This window comes from Leptinotarsa decemlineata, unplaced genomic scaffold (assembly GCF_025532065.1).
Source record: "Leptinotarsa decemlineata unplaced genomic scaffold, Ldec_3_MD MMD2_tig00001719_RagTag_RagTag, whole genome shotgun sequence".
NCBI classification, from domain to species: domain Eukaryota; kingdom Metazoa; phylum Arthropoda; class Insecta; order Coleoptera; family Chrysomelidae; genus Leptinotarsa; species Leptinotarsa decemlineata.
In genome coordinates this window covers 13,658,439-13,679,594 of record NW_027412569.1, presented here as the reverse complement: position 1 = coordinate 13,679,594, position 21,156 = coordinate 13,658,439, and the positions used below count along the sequence as shown (strand labels likewise).

Below are 21,156 nucleotides of genomic sequence, written 5' to 3'. Positions count from 1 at the left end.
TCACACTATTGATATCAGTATGAAATGAATATAGATATAACAAACCATCTCAAATATTGATACTGTATTCGAAGGAAATAAACTAATCTGGAATCAAAATGACAAAAATGAAATGTTTTGTACATTGAATAATAAAAATAATATGCATTTGAATTGGAAACATTAACCTGCTCCATGAAACATGGTGTTCAGTTGTACCACGGTTCTAAATGGTGATTTTTAGATTTTTGATTAGTTGTTTTTCCTACATTTCTCATCAGTTTCCCTCAAATTCAGGGCGAGCCGAGTCATTGATAGAATAGAGTTCTACCTTTAAGTAATGAAAATCGTTTCAAGAATATATAACATGAAACCATGCCCCCTTTTTGACATTTCTATTTCTCGTATTCAAGAATGATCTACTCTCTTTAGACTGGACCACTAGCCACTCCCATCTTCGGTGAGCGGATTGAAAACGAAATGAGAAATTGTTATTTTGCTTCAATATAAATAAAAAATGAACGGTAGAAACCGAAACGGGATTAGTGTTATTACATCTTGATCGATACTACTTCAATTCAATTGGCTGTGTAAACTTTAAACCTAGGCACGATTAATATTTTAGAACACAATTTGATTCGATTTACCGATAAGCTGTTCAAATGAAAAATTTATAACTACATCAGGTGTTTTATTGAATGATTTTCATTACAAATGAGAGGAAGAAAGAAGACGTTTTTGGTAGTCACCTTTTGTTCATTTTACAAAAAACGTATAGAAACCAGTTATAGTTTTCGTTAGATAATAAATGATTTTCGATCAATTATCTATGGACGGACGAACATTGATCTGAATTCATTTTTCCCAATGAAAAACAAGTTATTTCTAGTACTTTGATGACTTCATTAATAAATATTACTGGAGTTCTATTTCCAATACCAAACCGTTACTTTTAACACCTCGACACTTGTTTCAATCACCAAGTGATCATCTTCAAGAGGAAGATTAAACTTTTAAGTGAGTGATTGAAACACGTGTCGAGTTGTTGAAAATAATGGTTTGGTGGTGGGATAAAACTCCAGTAATATTCATTACTACAGTAAAGGTACGTCCCAAACAGTGCATCACAAGACTTTATTAATATAATTTCATTTATGAAAATCCAGAGTAGGTATATTTTATTTTGTGATTGTGTAACTTTCATTTTTCACTGCGTTCATTAACCCTGTTGATAGTGAGCTTTGCTAGTAAACATTCCCACATAATTGCCATCGGTTGATCGTGTCGCAGAAATATAAGTCGATTTCCACCCCCCTGCACATTCTAGCACCGCAAACAGATCGAGTGGACCTCCGTGTTGTCACAAATTAATTACCAAGCCAAATTATGAGTGGAGCAGCCTCTTTCCCTGCGCCCCTCACATTCGCAAACAAACCATTTACATGGGTTTCAAGCGCACCGACATATTTACGTTAGAATTCTGCATCGTTGTACGCCGTCATCTGGATGCCATGTTTTGTTTAATTATTATGTTTAAACAGCATCACTACAACTACCCCTTGTACGTTACTGCAGCGCTGAGATACTTTATATCGTCCATTGTTCACCCGTATATATAAACATGACGACTGCTTTCAACATGACGAAAGGATAGGAACACCCTGCAAAATCCATGATGGGGGAAGTTTGCAATTCTATTTCAAAAGTTTGAATTTGTTATTTCTATTGGTAGCTTTCTTTTAATAAAAATCCATTAACTTTCAACGATTAACTGTCAAAATATTTTCCAAGTGGCTGCGACTCGTAAGGAGCACAGCGTGGACGAAAATGAAGAAGAACCTGAAAAAGAAGTTGGAGAAAGTTACAAGTTGAGTTAAGAGATGGATGTTTCGCTCTTATGATGAAATAAATTTCGTTGTTGTTGCCATTGACACCAACAATACATTTTTCATTGATGCACCACCCTTGCTAAGTTTCTGGATTCGCCCTTTCTTTAATAACAAAATTTTGTGAGCAACTTTTCACTTTCACTGTACATTTTATGAACGATATTTCAGACATTTCGAACATACAATAAGAAACGACGTCCAGTAAAACGTATATTGTCACGAAGAAAGCAAGTCCTTTCAGTTCCTTGTTGATGTAGTTTGCATATATTTGATAATCAATATCGAAAAATCTCCTGAATTTTTCAGAGCCTCATTCGTGAATTTCTTATAATACTTTCGATCCGATATTCACGATAGACATGCAAATACAACAAGAGTAAATACAGTGTTTGTAGTAATAACTCAAAAATCTATAGCATTTACATTATTCAATAGGTGTATTTGAAGATTGGCGTTCTATGAGAAAATAAGCGATGCCCAAGTCAATGTTACAATCAAGTTATTTATTCAGGAGAGCGGATGAGCGAGAAATCGGGGAGTCTTGGCTTTTCACGTTCAGCCCGAGGAGGTCATTGCTTGGCTTATTTGTTATCAGATTTTGAGATGAACGCTGACAAGTATAAACTACCATGAAGCTGCAACCGTCTTCATCATTTAATAATTTTTTTATCGTTGAAGTACGTCGTCTTAGAAAACTTCGGGTCACATGTATACCCCCTTGAGATAAGAATAATCAATTGAAAATATTATAGATCGAAATTGAAAGTTGAGAAAGTTTTTACAGTATAGAGTTTCCAAAGTCAGTTCCTGGAACGGAATACAAAATCAGAATTTGAAATAATGCCAAATTTGGACTTGGAATTTCATTTCAAACACTCCCTTCTATTCGGAGATAATCAGTCAATTATAATTTCAATATAATAATGAAATTAACCATTATATTGATAAAATTTAAATTTTTGATATTGTAATTATATATAAAATTATTACAATGTGTTAAAACAACGATAAAAATAAAATAAATACAACAATAAAAATTAATTGGCGCTCCGGGGCGACTTCATTGATTCCAGTGGCGCTGCAGGAAAACCCGGAAAAACCTGCAGCACCACATCATCTGAAGATGTTGATCTAACAATGTCCTCTCTCTCATAAAACAAAATGTAGGGTGTCTCCAGAGGCTCCAATAAATTCAATGCATCGCCAGAACACTTCGTAACACGACTATCGTCAAACTTAAACCAGTCCGTTTCTTCTTTGACCAAGGCGTAATAATGACCACATTCAACGCCAGAACCACAGAGAACAATGACTGCATGAATATTATAACAGTGGTCTGCTAGGTTGAAATGTTCATCTATTTCGAACCTTCCAAAGAGTTTCTTGCTTCCGTTAGAGGTTGAGTCTTGTTTGAAAATCATCAGTGTTATTATTAGATTGACTGGTGCCTCAGCTATACTTGTTGCCTTATAACAGTCAGTTAGTTTGGCGCATGTTTGACAATACAGTTGATCATCACCTGTTGAAAATTCCATTTTCAGATGATTTAACAATAAGCTTTGCACGGACTGGTAATTAGTCGTATTAGGAAAAGCTAGATGAAGTTCCAGAAATTCACATAAGTTTTCAGTACTTCTTGAACATTTACCACAAAGTAAACAAGTGAGGATTTTTCCAGCAAAAGATTTACAAACACAAGACGAGATGGGTTGTACGGAATCATTCAGTCCAGAGCGACTGGGAGTATTGATTTTGCTATTGTTTTACTCACGAAGAGTATTCAACAAGAACCCCAAGAATTCGGAACAATCCTCTTGTTGTCCTAACGAGTATCTAGTGGACTTCAAAGACTCCAGGAAATCGGTTGGAGGGAAAGATAATACTTTCTTACGAAACTGCAGCTGCATGAACAGTTGTTTGAGTTTGATGAATAAGCAGGAAACATTCTCGTTCTCGTTCATCATTAAAACTTCGTTCTTGAAATTCTTCGTCATGAACAACACTTGTAAAATGCTATTCATGTAACAAGTGTTTCCTAAATTATCCAATCCAATTTTCTTCTCTAGATTTTCAGGACAACTCTCTACTGATTCGTAAGGAAGAACACGTTTCACAGAATCTCCATAAGAACCATTTCTCAAGCTGCGATCGATCCTTCCAAGTGAAAAAGGGTTTCGTAGAGGGATCGATTCGGCTCTTGCTTCAAGAAGCGCTTCCACTGAAATGGTACCAATTTTACGAGGAATGCAACTCATTTTTTGGGGCCAAGAATGACCTGAGTCCACAGACCGCACTGAAAAAGAAGAAGGTGGATCAATCACTTGTGAATTAACCTTGATAGGAGACTGATAAATATTCACATATTTTGGCTTGTTTCGAAGAGGTTTCAGTTCCGTACTGAAATTAGGGCAATGCATGATCTCATCAAAATTATGTGAAGGAGGAATAGTTCCAAGTACTGAAGCAGCATTGCCACGTTGAATAGCAATACTAATTCTTTCTAACAAAAAAGAGGTAGAACGGTGATCTTTCGTTGTTTGGCCTATTCTCCTTCCGAGTTCATGAACGAATAACAGAGACTCCGGGCCATAAACACCAAAAGTTTCAACCGCTACTGGATGGAACAGATAGTTGTTTCCAAGATTTTGGTATTTTTTCCTTTTCAATTTCTCGCCAGACAATGCTGCAGTTCCAGCAGACTTGGAACTTTCGGCTAGATGGGAAGCCGCGACCGTGTCAACGCAAGTAAAGTCCCATACCACAGGTTTACCGTATTTCCATGGTATGAGAGACATGCCATCTGGTCGTTTACCATCATCTCGACTGGTACCTAAGGGTTCCAGAATTGCAGGAACATCCGCTGACAACATAGCTCTTTTCAATATGTCGTTCACTTGGTGATGTCGAGATATACGCCCTGCACTTCTCCTGCAACTCAAACCATGTGTACCTTTCTCATCAACTATACTTCCGCAAACACAAGTATGAGAAACACAAATAGATGAACCCATCCTAAGTCCTACTGCTATTCTGAAAGATTCATCGTCTAATAGTGTTCCAAGAGATGCAACAGGTAAAGCATTCAGCCAAGCACCCGATTCCTTGATCATTGCTGCTTTCAGACGAGCCTTATCGTATACACTTGTAGATTTCAGAAGTTTATCAGTTATAATGTTCAGGAGAGGTCGGTCCCATACACTTTGTATTTTCTTTTTATCTGTAGGAGGAGCAATATTAGTTGCAGCATGCCAAAGTGATTCACCTTCAAAATAAAAAACGTCTTTGATATTGATAAATATGGAAGGAAGGATGGAATCGATAAGATCGGAAACACTATTGACTGATGACAGAAACGCTGGTAAAGCTAAGGAAGAAGCCGAACGTAGCCCTAATCCGCCATTATATATAAATATTTTAGTTCAACCTACATTGAAGAAATATTCAACATTACTCGAGAGTAGCAAACGAGATCAATATGGAATGAAAATAGCCATGTTTCATCAACCACTTTACGTACTTCATCTTATTTTTTAGTTGAAATACCCTTCTAGTTTGTCATTGATTGAGAGAAAGATTTTATTTTGGATAAAATTTTCCAGTTACGGATGTCCCTTAACTTTTTCAAACACAGATATTTGATGATGGCTCCCCGTGATTAAGAAACGTAAAAACCCGTAATTCAATCACTTTTTTACGTAGCTAACTCCAATAACTCGGTTATTTAGTTCTTGTTCTGAAGTTCGTGTATTATTTCTATCTTTCTTAGTTGATCAGGTGAACAGGCAAAACTGATGCTTCCCCACATGCTGATGATTGTAGTCGCTTCATTATTACCTCAGTGACAGAATGGAGCATTCATTCAAGTGAACTGTAGTAAAAATATTGGAAAAAAATAACAATGAATGAACTGAAATTTGTATCTTCCACCGAACTACTTGAAATTAGCGTCTTCTGAAGTACCTACTCTAAACAGCAATATCAATATTAAACAATACATCCAAGGCACCATTTCTCAGGCCATTCTGGAACAATTGAATTATTTACCAAACGGATTGGCATAGAAGAGCGAGCTCTATTCAAATTGCACCTTAAATATTACATAAATGAAGTGAAATAATTCATAAGTTTGTAGTCTGCGCGTTTAGGGTTATTTACAATGCACACGGAAATATTAATGATTCCCTTCTTGGGGAAGGATTGCCCACGTTGTCTTATTGTAGAAGTTTGATTCCTTCTGTTAATTTTTGATACGAGGACCCAGCCGATTATTTCTTAATGCAGCCGCTTGCATACACTTCTGAATAAACAACAAACTCCTACAACCCGAAAGGAGATCTGAATTTTGCATGTAAGGTGCTGTCTACGGGGTGACGTTGAGTAAGATGCGAGACGATCGTGCATGGGGGCGGATTGCCACTAGTCGAATCATAGACTATTACTTCAGAGTCAGCAAATACAGCCGCAGACCCAGAAATTGAGGACTGAAAGAACAAGAACGCAAAAAAGATGAACAAGAAAGATATACCACAAAAAATATACCTTCTGCAATTCAAATGAAGGCTGAATTAACAAGTTGTGTCTATTTGCGGCAATGATTAAACATATAGTGTTTAGTTATGACCTCTGGAAACCTGAAATCGATATTCCATCATGACTGAGAGAAAAAATATAACAGCTTTCTAGGTGTCAAAATGTACATATAGAAGAAAACAGTACCTAATGATGATCATTTTCCTTAAAAGCTCCATCTCCTCGAAAATATAAATAATAAAGCAGAAGATCAATAAATAATTAAAAATTTCTTCTTAACTAATAACTCAGTTCATTTCTATAAATTGATGGATGTAGCCGTTACTACATGGTAGGAAATCATAATGAAGAAAAGAGAAATGAACCTTTCTGTTTTTTACTACTTTTATTTGTAACTAACGTTACTGCAGTTGTGAAAAACATAGAAAGTTTCATTTCTCTTTTCGTCAGTTCATTTCTATTTTTTTTTTGTTTAAATGAAAGCCCTTCATTTGGATGGTTTCCATTTATTGTTGTTCTTGTTTCTACACATAATGAAATTATCTACAGATTCAATAAATGCTTTCTACACACTCGTCTTTCATCGTGTTATTGGCCCAAAGATGATCGAAAACAGGGTGGAAATCTGCAGAGTTATCATCTCGTAATTTGTTTTGAGTTCGCCTGTAACAGCGTACCATTAATAAAGGAAAAGTTTTACTGTTATTTCGGAAGGCCTTTCTCGCTCGCAGACTGCGGAATTAGTTGAAATTTACACGGCGAAAAATCAAAACGTCCACCATCCGACATCGCGGCCCGCAATAAAAAGAAACTTTTCTCGCTAATGGCGAATGTAGCCCCATTCTTTACAACCGATCATAAATTTCATAGTTTAATATTGTAAGAAAGGCGAAGCCATTTATTTTTGTTTTGGTATCCGCGAGTGATGTATATTTTAATTTCGCAACTAATGGCCGGTCGCTCCAATATAAATAAAAACTCAAAGTGGCCCGGTTTCTCTAATGTGCATAATTTCAATGTTGATAACTCACTGGTTTTTCTTTCCGGTGGATTTCATGCCAAATTGAAGAGAACGGGCAGGAATGGGTGGAAGGATTACACGAAAGAGAAGTTATTTCATTTGAAACTATTCGACTAGAGAATGTCAAGTTGGGACGCAAATGGTGCAACTTCTTTCAGCTCATAAAATGATGGTGATGAAATTCCATTTCATGTTTTCGTTGTCAGGCGAATATCTAGAATGCATTTTTATGGAAGCGTTAATTACTACAGTCTGTAAACTAAGAAAAACCATCATGCATTTTATGCAAATGCTAACTTATTATAACCTACTCTAAAAGTCTCAACTTAGTGAGATTCAGGAGCTGCAGCTCGTTGCCACAACAGATGGAATCCCCCGGCATTGCCCTATTGTCATTATCCGTTGCGTTCAGAACTGTTTAAGGCAGTCCTAAATTTCAAGTCTCTGGAGGAAAAGATATCCACTAGTCCTCAAGGTTGATATTATTTGTTAAATGTAGGACGAGCTTTGTAAATTTCGATATGGTCCTGGCCACTAGACTTGAGCGTTAAAGTTACTTCACGACTTTTCGACTAGATTTTATTCTTTTTCACTCTAATCGATATATCTGGACATAAAAATGCGGTACAACCCCAGCTTGAATACGTAGAAAAACGCCGCTCACATAAGAGGTTATCTAGGTGAAGAACTCTCTCCGCGCTAGGTATCGACATAAATTCTGATAGATTTGATCATCAGAGCTGTCCAGGAGGAGCAAAGTTGCTCCGATCTGATTCTGCTACTTTGGAGTGGTCAAGTGAACTTGTGAAAAGGTGTATCGACTCGACGTAAAATGATGCAAAAACAGGGGGAGCTTGAATCTGTGAATTTGAAGGAACGAATCCTATGAAGTCCTTACGAGTTCGGATTCCCTTTTGCCCATGGTCTGAGACCATGTTACAACTGGAATTGTTTTTTTTTTTCAAGGAACTTGGTTTAGTTGTGTACGAGATGACATAAAACAACCCTACAAGTGCTTTATCATCACATTCTTCACCTCATTGGAGCTATTCATACTCCTTCCTCAGGCTGATACAAATCAGTATGTCTGTTGAAGATTCTCGACCATCAAAGTTAAATGATATTCATCCTGGAGTTTCCATCTGGATGAAACGTATATCATCCGAAAGGATATGAACTTTTTGAAAGTCATATACTCTACCTAGACTACTCCATTTAAATCTTACCAGCTGTCAGTTTGCTAGCAGAAATGTTGGCTGTTCAAATACATAATGCTGTCATTCCTGGCTACGTCTTCTTAGAGTGATGGTATTGGGACCCAATAATCACTTACTTCACGGTGTGCGTGGTAGTAATTACTTATTGATTCCGAGAAACGAGACGACATTAATAAATTACTTTATTGATCAGATGAGGTGTCACTTTTCAAAGATTTTCTTTGTCTTTTGCAATGTAAGCCCAATGTAGGTGTCACCTTGAATAGAAAACAGTTCCAGATTTCATATTATAATTGAATTAGATAGACGAGTGGCGTTGGTGATGCAGAGACTTCCACTTTTCGGCACACAACACCCTGGCGGTCGTGTTGTTGCTTTTATGAATATTACAATAATTAAATATACAGTGTTACTTGTTAGAGCTGCAGGGAGCCCTGGTTGTCGGCAGAAGGGGTGTTGAAATGCGGTTTCTGCTTTCGTTCACATCCATGTACTTTGGGGTCTTGATTTATTGGAATTTTTAATGAAGGGTGTGGCAGCGTCCAGGAAATTGAAGGTTAATTGACCTTCAAAGGGTATTTTTCGAATCGTAAATGTTTTTCTTTAGTGTCGGGAATATATAAAAAAATTATATAAACGTTTGCAAGGCTACAAATTACAATAGCAATTACAATAGCAAAATACGGCTCTCACGATGATATTTTCATTCACATTTTTGCTATGATACAAAACAAAATTACTAGTTAACTTTGCTCATAATATGAGCAGGAAGTAATGAAATTATCTGGAAATAAACAGACTATAACCCGATGCTAACTTTGAAGGAAACGTCTATTCAAAACACGTGTGTCGGCTATACTGGATATTTATTGCGACCACCAGAAATGAAAACATTAAAAACACCGTTCGATTACGTTGGGAAACGTATGAAAATATTATAATGGTTTAATTTCTTTAAATATTGGCATAGAAGCACGTTCGCAACGTTATTTAGATTGCTTCAAGCACAAATATTTCAGTTTGAATTGAAAACATTTTTTTGTTTTTTGCGAGTTCTTGAATTGATTCTAGGAATTCACGAAATTTTTTTAGGAGTTGCTTTGTTTGTCACCACTCTCTATAATATTTAATTAACCATAACCCATTTTTTTTCTTAGGAGTTTGTTGCGCCCAATTTTATCCAGATATCAGGAACATGCTAATTAGTTTTTGCCCAACGCTATTTAATTTGCTAAGGTTGCGTTCATCGGAATTCTTGTGTTCTGAGGGTTGCCGTTTGTGTTCTAAAAAAACCACTTCGGAAATGTGGCGTAACGACATTTGTGAAATTATGACACGTGATTCGTTATAAGCTGGCTTTCTAAATACGTTCTTCTAGTATCGCTATCTTCCAATATATCAAGCCAAAGAGGAGCATCACGGTCAACCATAATTATTTACTAAACAATTTTCATATAAATACAGTATCACCAAAAAACTTTTCGGAACGGTTGACTACTCATGGATATCTAAACAGTGTTGTTTACTTACAAAATAATAAAAACTTAGATATTAATTACTCAAGGAAATCGCGGTTACTTTTAAAACAATCAAGAAGACAAACAAATTTAATAGAAAATAGCAATAGAACATCTCATTGATGGAATAGATAACAATCTTTCGAATGTGGGTCATATTTGAAATGGGAGTTTCTGTACTTTGAATTGTAATTAAAAAGAAATATGTATAGACAATGAAAAACACTTTATTTCAAATAGTTTCACATCAGTATTTCCTTCCTTTTCGTATTAATTTCTTCAGATCGTACCTACAGATTGAGTTACTAAGATAAAACAAAGGTTTGTAATCGACACCATTATTACTTGATCTATTCGCGGGCAGATGGCGTTGAAAGTAAATTCCTTGATCTATTCGCGGGCAGATGGCGCTGTACGCAACCAGCTTGATCTATTCGCGGGCAGATGGCGTTGTACGTAGCCTGTTTGATCTATTCGCGGGCAGATGGCGCTGTACGTAACCTGCTTGATCTATTCGCGGGCAGATGGCGCTGTACGTAACCGGCTTGATCTATACGCGGGCAGATGGCGCTGTACGTAACCCTCTTTGATATGTCTTGATCTATTCGCGGGTAGATGGCGCTGTAAGTAACCGCCTTGATAGGTTGTTCAAAAGAAAATCAAAATACAAAATGGGTTTTAAGAATTACAAGTGTTAGCGAAATTTATTACTACATATGAAATATTTAGATATTTGAATATTTCCAATTACCCGTGATTTAGCACAGAAAAAAGGTTTGAACGAAGCAAAAGATTTTAAAGTCTAATTCGATTATTTGAAAGCAAACCAGAATATGGATTTCAACAATGAAAACGTTATCGTAAAATGTACACCTAAAAAATTCAGTTACTTAAATATTTCAAAAAATCAAAAAATTAGAATTAAGGTGCTTGACATAGGTACATATCAAAGCAAAAGATTGATTTGAAAAATAGAATTATTCAGTGAAAAAATATTCCATTAATATTTTGAATTTAACTTCAAATCAAAACGTCAAGACTGAATTGTTTTTTAAAATTATTACTGCAAATTTTCTCTTCACTTCGAATAGAATTTAAGACCTCAAACTTTATTATGTTGTTTGAGAGAAATTTTATATTCGTGCGCCGTCTGTTCAAGATTTATAATACTAGTGACTAGAATTGTTTTTTTTATTTTTGACAATAAATCGGACTAAAAAGTGAAAAATAAATATAGGTAAAAAAAATTGAGAAACACGCTTTCATAGCATATGAAACTAAAAATAAAAAAATAAATATAGTTTAAAAAAACTGAAAAACACGCTTTTAAAGAACATCGAACTAAGAAGTTCAAAATATATTTTTTAAATAAGCTTAAATTAAGCTTAATTGTGAAAAAAGCGTTGGTGCTTGGTACTATATTTTTTGTATATCAAGCGCCCGTCGCTTTCTTCACAGTAATACTAGTATTTTTAAGCTTATTTAAAAAAAAATAACTTTTTAGTTCGATGTTCTTTAAAAGCGTGTTCTTTAGTTTTTTAAAACTATATTTATTATTATGAAACAAAGATCTGTGATAGATCTGCACGTTTACTAATTGTTTTTTAAAATATGTAACTCTTTGGACGATAATAGACTGGAGTAAAGAAATTCATCATCAGAACTTGAAAATAACTTTTGAAAAAAAGTGGCAACAGTGACATTAAATAAAGGCGACATCTCCTCTTACGAAGACGCCATCTATGAGATCGATAGAGAACTGAAAAGATGAACGAAGCTCCCTCAAGGCGGTCACTTGCAAAGCCAAGCAGATAATAATATTTATTCAATTCGAGAATTGATATATTGTTTTTATATCATATATATTTCATGAAATAATTTTTACGAATACCACTCGACATTAAAAATGTCCATGTTTTGAAACTTTGAGCAATGCCCATCGATAAAACCGCTGGTCCTGAATACAGGTGGTTTTATCATGCTGATTGCTCTCATGGTGTTGCTCAATAACACAGTTTTCGTTAGAAAATAGAAATGTATCGATGTAATTCGAGGTCATGTGGTATTAGATACTTTTGATAAACGAGATACTTTCAACACAGCATATTAATTAACTTCTACACAATGACAAAAAATCCACAAGTCACAGCGTGGGACTTTTTTAATATTTGTTTCAATTAATATTCTAACACAAAGTCATTATTGTGATTATTTCTTTGCATATTTCAGGAAAAGAAAAAATATCTTCTCTCTGGCACGTAACTACTTTTTGCAGGTGATTATAAATTTACTTGTCTAAAATAATTTTTTCGCTGAAAATAATGTCCCATATTATATATGCATATATTATTATATGCATATTGCAGAGTATTGACCTACAGGCATAAGCCTGTAGCAGGGCCTGCACATACCATTCAACCTACAAACTCTTATTACCTATATCAATATACGTTTTCGATCAATCACTGACCTACTTCACATAACACCAAGCTGAGACGTAAACAAACCGAATCCGATTCAAATCCACCCAGTCCGGCCCTACCTCGTCGGCCGATCTACTCCAGCGCTACTCCGAACGGTGTCCGTCTGATAACAAAGACGCCTATGCACGGAAACCCACTTGTTGACGATCGACCCGGCCATCGGACAACGAACGATCTCTGTACTCGAGACGCAACGTCGGAACGACATTCCCAAAGCCGTCCCTGCATCGTGTTGGTACGTACGTCTCGTCGGCAAACAGTTATGAATCTGCTGAATATTCGATAACTAGAGTGAAATAATTTGTGAAAAACGTGCATACCAGTCTAGTGACAGCTATTGGAACCCTGGCACAACAAGTAAGTAGTTTTCATTGTTGTTTTAGTCGGTTTCGGAGGTTGTTTGGGTTCGGAAGAGTTTGCCATTATCTGACACGCCGTGAGTTCGGGTGGCGTCCTGGCTCCTGGCGTCGCTGCGTGCGCAAACGCCGAATGCCGGCAATGCTGAGTACGCGCCAGGGACGGACTGAGGGTTGGGCGCAACAGGTGGTGACGTTGATCGGTTTCGAGGTTTGTAGGTTAGTTGACGTGTGTTGGGGTAAATTTATTGAACATCTGTTATTTTCAATCCATTATTTGGAAAGGTAAGCTGGTCGGTGTAAAACTTGCGTTTCTAGTTGACCATATTCACATAAAAACGGTTACACATGCTTCAGGCGTGTAATAACTGTACTTGAAAAACTTTGAATTTCATTGAAAATAATACCTTGCGAAAAATACTTTGAATTTACACAGTAACTTATCTGGGTTAACTAAAATGTTTGCCGTTAATGCACCCGTATAAAGTTCTTTACTACAGTTTTTACTTACTTTACTTTTACACATCGCTAAGATAGCAAGGAGAATGCTTAGACGAATGCAAAATATCCAAAAGAAGTTCATCGATAACACCAACAAAAGATATTTTGGAAATTCACCGAATAACAGCAATCTAGTAAGTTGAGAGTTTAATGAGAAAGTGAAGTCTAATTTCACTGATATCGAATTTACATTCAATATACTGTAAGTTTTTACTGATACCGTTTCATTCAGCGCAGCACTAATATTTTACAATACTCGTCTTCATCAGTTTTGAATATTTCTGCAACAGATACATTTCATCAATTTTGTTTTGCGTAGATGCCTAAAAAGTTACAAGTCCATTTCAAAATTATAGTTCTATTGATATTTTTGTAACTCTGTATTTCTCTGTATCAGATATATACTTGATAACACAATTGTATATTATATATGAATATGGTTTTTCGATCGCCTATTTTTATTCCTCTGAAATAAATGAACATATAAATATTCTCATTTCTCGGTTTTCAAATATGCTTGATTGGCAAACTATGTGCACGCGTTTGCTTCATATTATTTCTAGCAATAGTTCATATGGAAACCATGTATTCCACCAAAATTTTCATACCGAATAACTGTATAATCCATCTAGCAAACGCAGAATTAGTGAAATCCTGCAAATCTTGAAACTAATATGAAATGCTGCTTGCTCTATCTGCAACTAATCTTGAACTAATTGAATTTGCTAGATTGCTTTGGTCGATAAAATATACATTTACCTAGCACTTCGCTCGTGGTAATTCGGAGTTATCTCTGTACTTCGGTTCTAACTCGATTTGGAAATGTCTTTTTCATGTTGCGTTTCTTGAGTTTATCACCTGATAGTTTATTAATCATACTTTCTAACAAAATAGTTTTATTTAAAGAGTACGTTCGATGTGAAAACTTTTCCTGGTTTTTTTGCCGTGGTGTGCAGTTTTAATGCCTGACGTTTCGTGTATTACTGCGGTACACGTTACGTAAGACGATGAGGTAACAATCGCAGTGCCCGAGTTGGTGCTTCAGTGGTTTATATTATGCTTAGTGGGCGTGGTTTGGTTTCACTTAATTGGATTACCTGACTTTGTTTGTGTAACTTTAAGGACAGGTAGCCAGATTTTATTAATGTTCATTGCCTCTTCTTTTCCATTGGAAGTATCCCTGTGTTTTTGAATTTCTATTGCCTATCTGTTTTAAATATGTTTTAAAATCTGTTTTTCCGTTCAAAGAGACAGGTTCCAATGTAGACCGACCCGCAGCTACAAAGAATCCGTTACACCCAGAGTGTTGCTCAAGGTTCACTCCATGGCCCAACGTAAAATCTTCACGTCTGTTCACAAGAACATCCAAGAAGGCTACAATCCCTTGAGTTTCTCGTTCCATTGTGAATTGGATTTTTTTGAGCCGGGAGAGTTTATATATAATTGAAATTTTTTTAGTGTGATTCACAATATAGCATAACGTAGCCAACAATATGATTTCACGACCGCTTGCTCTAAGGCACGTTCTTCAAAATTTTCCATGAAATAATTTGCCACCTCCGGACTTAATGAACTGTCTATCGCGATTCCATCCGTTTGTTTGTAAAAAGCACCATCCCACTGGAAATAAGTTGATGATAAACTGTGAGCAAAGACGGTTGTAGTTTCTGGGAATACTTCGCTAATTACCCGTATCGTATATCTTTGATTGGAACCATCGGAATGGTTCATGAGTTGGTGAACCATATAGACGTGTCCTTTCCATGTCTTGTTGAACGAATAAGAAGATTCGTTTTTCTGAAAATCCCGGAGATCGGGTCTCGACTGAGTCTTTTATATGTCCCTGGATCGAGTAAGGCGACAATTTTCTCATTATATTTCTTGGTGTTTATCACGACGGTGGCATTTCCTTTGTCAGCAAGCGATACCAAGATATTTTAATCTAACCTAACTTAAGTAATATGTACAATTCTGTATGCAGTGCGTCTAGCCTTTCTTACCATGAAGATGTGGAGAGGAGGTATATCTAGAAGAATTTCCATGGCCACGGATGGTGCTCTTGGATCGGGACCAAAGACCTGAAGTTTCGCACAAATTCTTCACCATGTTCATAGGGACAGTCTGGATGTGTGTAAAACTTTTTCCAAGTGAGCGATCCATGTGAGTGTTTTATCAAGTTGGATACCAGAATATTTAACCTTCATTGTGGTAATCTTACCACTGAGGGAAAGTAGATTTAAATCATCCAGATTAATCTTCCTGGCGAAGGGAACTATCAAAGTTTTGCCAGGGTTTACAGACGTCTACTCTGTCAACAACTTCTAGCGTTCTTTGGAGGATATTACAGGTTACACTTCTTCAGATCTTTGTCAGATAAGATTATCTGTATAAACTTGCAGGTCTACATTTTCTGTCAATGACATCCATCAAGCAGACTATCCATAAGAAGGCATTCCCAGGTGACCTGTTGTTTACTACGTTACAAAATTTGTTTGTAGAAAGTCAGACGAAAGCAGGTTAAAAGTGAACAAAATTAGTACAAAGTTATAGAGTAGTTAAAAGGTACAGAGTACAATAAAATAAAACAGATCAAAAGGAAGGTACTTTATGAACTGAAATTGCCAGTTGTAAATTCTATCAAAGGTCATTATGAATATTTACAAACTGACACATACAAATTTAGCCGGGACAAGTCGCAATTTATAGTAATTGAAAATTTGTTCAATTTCTGTCACATTATATGTCAAACATTCACCTTTTTTCTCAAAATTTTATTGTTTATAGCTTTTTTACGGCCACTAATTGAACTATAACTCGTTCGATTGGTAGTTTAAGGTTCCTTGTGATCTGTGTTCGTTAAGTTGTCAAAAGAAAGAAATCTGCGGGAATTAAATCAGGTGACCAAGGTGGTCGAAGATGTGGAATAGTGTAATCAACAATAATATTGAACATCTGACATGTGAATATTATAAATCAATAGGACTACTTGGAAAAATCTATATCCCAAGAGTATTCGACATATTTTTTGTTGAATGAAATGTGAGTACGTAGCGGATACTTTGTTTGAAAATAATCTGGCAAAACTTGTACAATTCAGTTAATAAGCAACGTAGATGTACTAACATAATATACACATTACAAAATATTAGTAGAGACAAAGTGTTTTTCAAGTTGTATACTTTGTTAAACGGGACATTTAAAGGATGCACGTATGGAAGGATTACAAAAGAAAGTTATATTCTATTCAGAATTTAACGAATTTCGATACTTCAAGTCATTTCGATGAAAATGCAATATACATAATTTCATCTCCTATTGGACTAACTGCTGGTTTCATGTAACATTTTCGATATTTTGAATTGTTTTCAAGGTATATTCAATAAGAAATTTCCAACATTTCTATGGATCTTACGAAAATAAACAAATTAGGCTCTACGCTATTTTGTATGGTGCTTGCAGTAATTTTCAAAATACGTATATTAGAGTTCTTGTCAATATCCATTAAATAATTAAGAAATTTAAGATATAATTTCTTTTTACAATAATTACAAAACTATCAAATATACAAAACGAACTTCAGCGATCTTCATTGTTTTTAACTTTTGAGTTGAGTTTAGTAGCTGAATTTTAATTGCGTTTCGCTCTGTTTTTGGATAGAATGAATTCTAACTTAGTTATTGTTGTGAAACAATCGAAATAAAATATATTCGATGTTATAGTAACGAGTACATTTTGATTTGAAAGGGTTATATTTTTAGGAGTGATTAATTTTTGGGAAAGAAAGTTTTTGGCTTTCTACTACTCCATCTGATACAAAAAAAATGGATGAGAGAATCTTCCAAAGAAAGTAGCTGTTTCAGGAGGACTTTCTTTCAGTTTGTGTCTGAAAGTTACTTCTTTGCATGATCTACACATCCATGTATAGAGTTACTTATTTTCAAATTGATTACTTCCTTCCTTTCTTTGGAAGACTCTCATCCATTTTTTTGTATCAGATGGAGTAGTAGAAAGCCAAAAAACTTTCTTTCCCGAATACATTTTCTTCTGTACATGTTATCCTTTTTTCCACCATACCTTCCATTATTTTTTATGCCAGAGATAACAATAACAAACCAAAACATCAAGAAACGATCGACTTTGTATAACCACATCCTTCGCCAATTTATAAAATTCTGTTCCAAAAGCTTCTCTGGCGATTTCATTAGCACATTCACCAATAATTCAACCAGTGAATGGAAAATAACGGCGATACCGTATAATTTTTCCAAACATCATTAATTGGCACAAAAATTGGGATTTGGGTTTTACTCACCCTCTACTGCAAAGTTGACCCCGAACCTGAAAGTTTCACCGTGGAGTAACCAAAAAGCAATGTATATTTTTCTCTGGGAACTTGCTTGAAAAAAATCTTCATTTGTATCATGTATGAAAGTGTCTAGCGCCAAAACTGAGCGAGTTATGATGAAAATACTGTACGTTTTACTGGTGATTATATTTTGAAAACAATTAAGCTTGAAGTGGAAAGATCATTTGTGTAGTTCTGCAAAAACTGCTTTTTCTTCAAAATAATGTTGAAGTTGTTTTTGATAAATATAATAGTGATGGAACTGAAGCTTCGGAGAGAAAACGTAGATACAGTGGAGTCCCGATAATCCGAACTTCGGTAATCCGAAAGTCCGCTTGATCCGAAAGAAAAGTAGAAGAAATGTATTGCAATATATACATACTAAGGATTACAGTATGTACAAAGATAAGTGTAATTAACAGAACAGAACAATTTGAGCGTATGTAGTTCAAAACTATATTGGTTTAAAAAAGTCTGTTACATTTTTCTGTCTGTATATCCCATTTTGTATAAATATACATTCTATTTCATTATACAAACATTAATTTTGGTCATGATTTCGCTTAATCCGAAATATTCGTTAATCCGAAATGGGTCCGGTCCCGATCGTTTCGGACTATCGGGACTCCACTGTATAAAGATGAGTTACACCTTCACCATATATTTAAAGAATAAGACATGCCGATGTAGTAATTCATGAACGATTTGTTGATAATTCATCGACGTGGTTTTTGGCGAGTAAATTCGCTGCGAGGCATTATTTTTGACTGGTAAATAACAAAAACTTTTCTTGGTTATATTCCAAGGCACATATTCTTCGTTTGGAGTATAACTAATATATCTACGATTTATCTGAGACGCTATATTTTCATTGCCATTATATGCAACAAAACCAACTTTAACGATAGTGCCATAGTTATAATGAGAATATTTAGTGTACTGTCGTTATATTAAATAATATACGAATAATTTTTTGAAAAAAAGTCACGGTCAACTGGATTCTTTATGTAAATGCACGCTTTCAAAAAATGAAAATTATTATGTCCCCGCTTCAAAAGCCTTCTGAGGAAAATACTCCTTGATTCTACTAAATCTTTCTCCTGATCGAGCGTGAGATCTAAACTAGCCCCTTCACCACTCTCCTAATCAGCCCAGTAAAACCACCCAGTATATCCATGTCTTGCCCAAAATATCGCCAAGTCCTAAGTAAAAGTAACGAGCTTTCGTCCTGGTTCAGGTGTCGATGTATCGGGTGTAATTAGTCGGCCGCGGCAGTCACGGTGGCCACGCGGTCTTGTGGGTGGATGGGTGGGGTGAGGGCGGTCTCCGCCGGCAGTGGGGGTAAGGCGTGCGCGCGAGAGGCGGCCCGATCCTCCTGCTGACGGCCGACGATTCTCGGTCAGTCAGTTTCGCCGCTACAGTAGCAGCGCGAGAATCGCTACCGTAGCCGAACCGTTCGACCGATTCGTAGCCGCACACGTGCTCTCAGGACTGCCATGTGCTAGTGTTTTTCGTGAACTGTGCTTTGACTTTTCCAGGTGACGATGCAGCACACCACGGCCTCCCCGCAGCAGTTCTGCCTGCGCTGGAACAATTACCAGTCCAACTTGACTAACGTCTTCGACCAGCTCCTGCAGAGTGAGTCCTTCGTGGACGTTACCCTCGCCTGCGACGGGCACTCCGTCAAGGCGCACAAGATGGTGCTCTCCGCCTGCAGCCCCTACTTCCAGTCGCTGTTCTTCGAGAACCCCTGCCAGCACCCCATCGTGATAATGCGCGACATCAAGTGGCCTGAGCTGAAGGCCGTCGTGGAGTTCATGTACAAGGGGGAGATCAACGTCTCCCAGGAGCAGATCGGGCCGCTACTGAAGGTGGCCGAGTCGCTCAAGATCCGCGGCCTGGCAGACGTCCACGGAGAGCAGGACGTCGCCACCCAGGCCGGCGAACTCACCACCAGGCCATCCTCTGTGAAACCGACACCGACGTGGGAAAACAGGCCGCCGCAGGACGTGGAGCCGGACGCCTCGAGGGCGAAGAAGAGACGCAGACCTTCCGCAGAGAGGAGCAGCCTGAGCAGCCCCGCCGAAAGTGCGAGCACCGAGATTCCGGAGCCTCCGCCGTCGGTCGAGATGTCTCCGGCGCCTTCCGCGACGCCGTTGCCGCCGACGCCAGCGACGGCCGAACCCCTGCAGCTGACGTTGCCGCTCGCGCCACAGGCGCAAGGGTCGCACGGCACATCTGACGACATGGAGATCAAGCCTGGCATTGCTGAGATGATTCGGGAGGAGGAAAGGGTGAGTTTTATTACTATTATCATTGTTGGAAGATATAGCAAGAGATCTCACACGCTCCGGGTTTTTTGTAGTCGCTGCACGTGCGTCACATGTTTTGGAACCGCATCTCGGTGTTTTGAGCGCTCCAGAAATGCGCACGAATGTATTTTGGGTTGAAGAAGAGCAGCGTGTTTTAAAATTTTCTTGGGCGACAGTATAGAGTAGCATAGATTCCAAAGGAGCAAGCAAAATCTATCAATTTCAATTTTGTTGTCACGACATAAAGAACAATTTTTTTTACTAGCTAATCAATAAAGCTTGTCACTATACAACATAATTATCATAGAAATATCCTGGAAATGATGAATCAATAAAGTAAAACAGAATAAATAACTTGACACTTCTCTTCAAAACTTCTCTTTTATGACTCCATAGCCTAATTCTAAAAAAGATGTGAAAAGAAAGTCTATTCAAGATCGAAATTTGTTGAAAGTGTGAAATATTAAAACCGTGAGATTTTAAAAGCTTACATTTAAACTGGCTTTAAAACAAAACATATTTTTCTTCAAAAGAATCAGGAAAAATCGATTTGGAAAATATTTTAAATGAAAATTATTATTTTTTGATTTTTTGACCATCAGGCAACAATTTTGTTTGTCTTTTTGAAAAACAGGGAAAGTAAAACATTTCTCTTAAATTACTTGAGAGATTAATCTTGAAAAATTGTGCAACATTACAGCTGAACTGAGTACCTACCTTCTAAATGAAAATCACTGTTTTCATCAAAATAATTCAACACAAAAATTTTAGATTCTGAATCAATCATTCGTTAAAAAAGGCTTCAGAAACATAAACTGTAAAATTCCACCGAAAAATCCCTCCACAAATAAAGACTCAATAGAAAAATACAGATGATACCGATGGTCGATTTTAAATCATAATTACCTATCGAATTATTTATATTCATTTTATATTGCATACTCAGCATTCAAATATTCTATGATTTAGTAAAACAATCAAAGATATTTAATGATACTAACCAAAG

At 36.6% G+C, this 21,156-nt stretch overlaps 1 protein-coding gene across 4 annotated transcripts in view; it reads left to right on the top strand.

Annotated features, from left to right (window-relative positions):
* Positions 1-21,156, top strand: part of LOC111517328 (protein bric-a-brac 1) — a 324,903-nt gene that overhangs the window by 21,122 nt on the left and 282,625 nt on the right. For 2 of the 4 annotated variants that reach the window (XM_074176548.1, XM_023173436.2), the window contains exons 1-2: positions 12,843-12,993; positions 19,377-20,132. In XM_074176548.1, coding sequence (XP_074032649.1) covers positions 19,383-20,132 — 750 coding nt within the window. In that variant the 5' untranslated portion in view covers positions 12,843-12,993; positions 19,377-19,382. Of the gene's footprint in view, positions 1-12,842; positions 12,994-19,234; positions 20,133-21,156 lie in introns of those variants that run through there. The other 2 variants (XM_023173435.2, XM_023173437.2) reach the window with 2 other exon arrangements.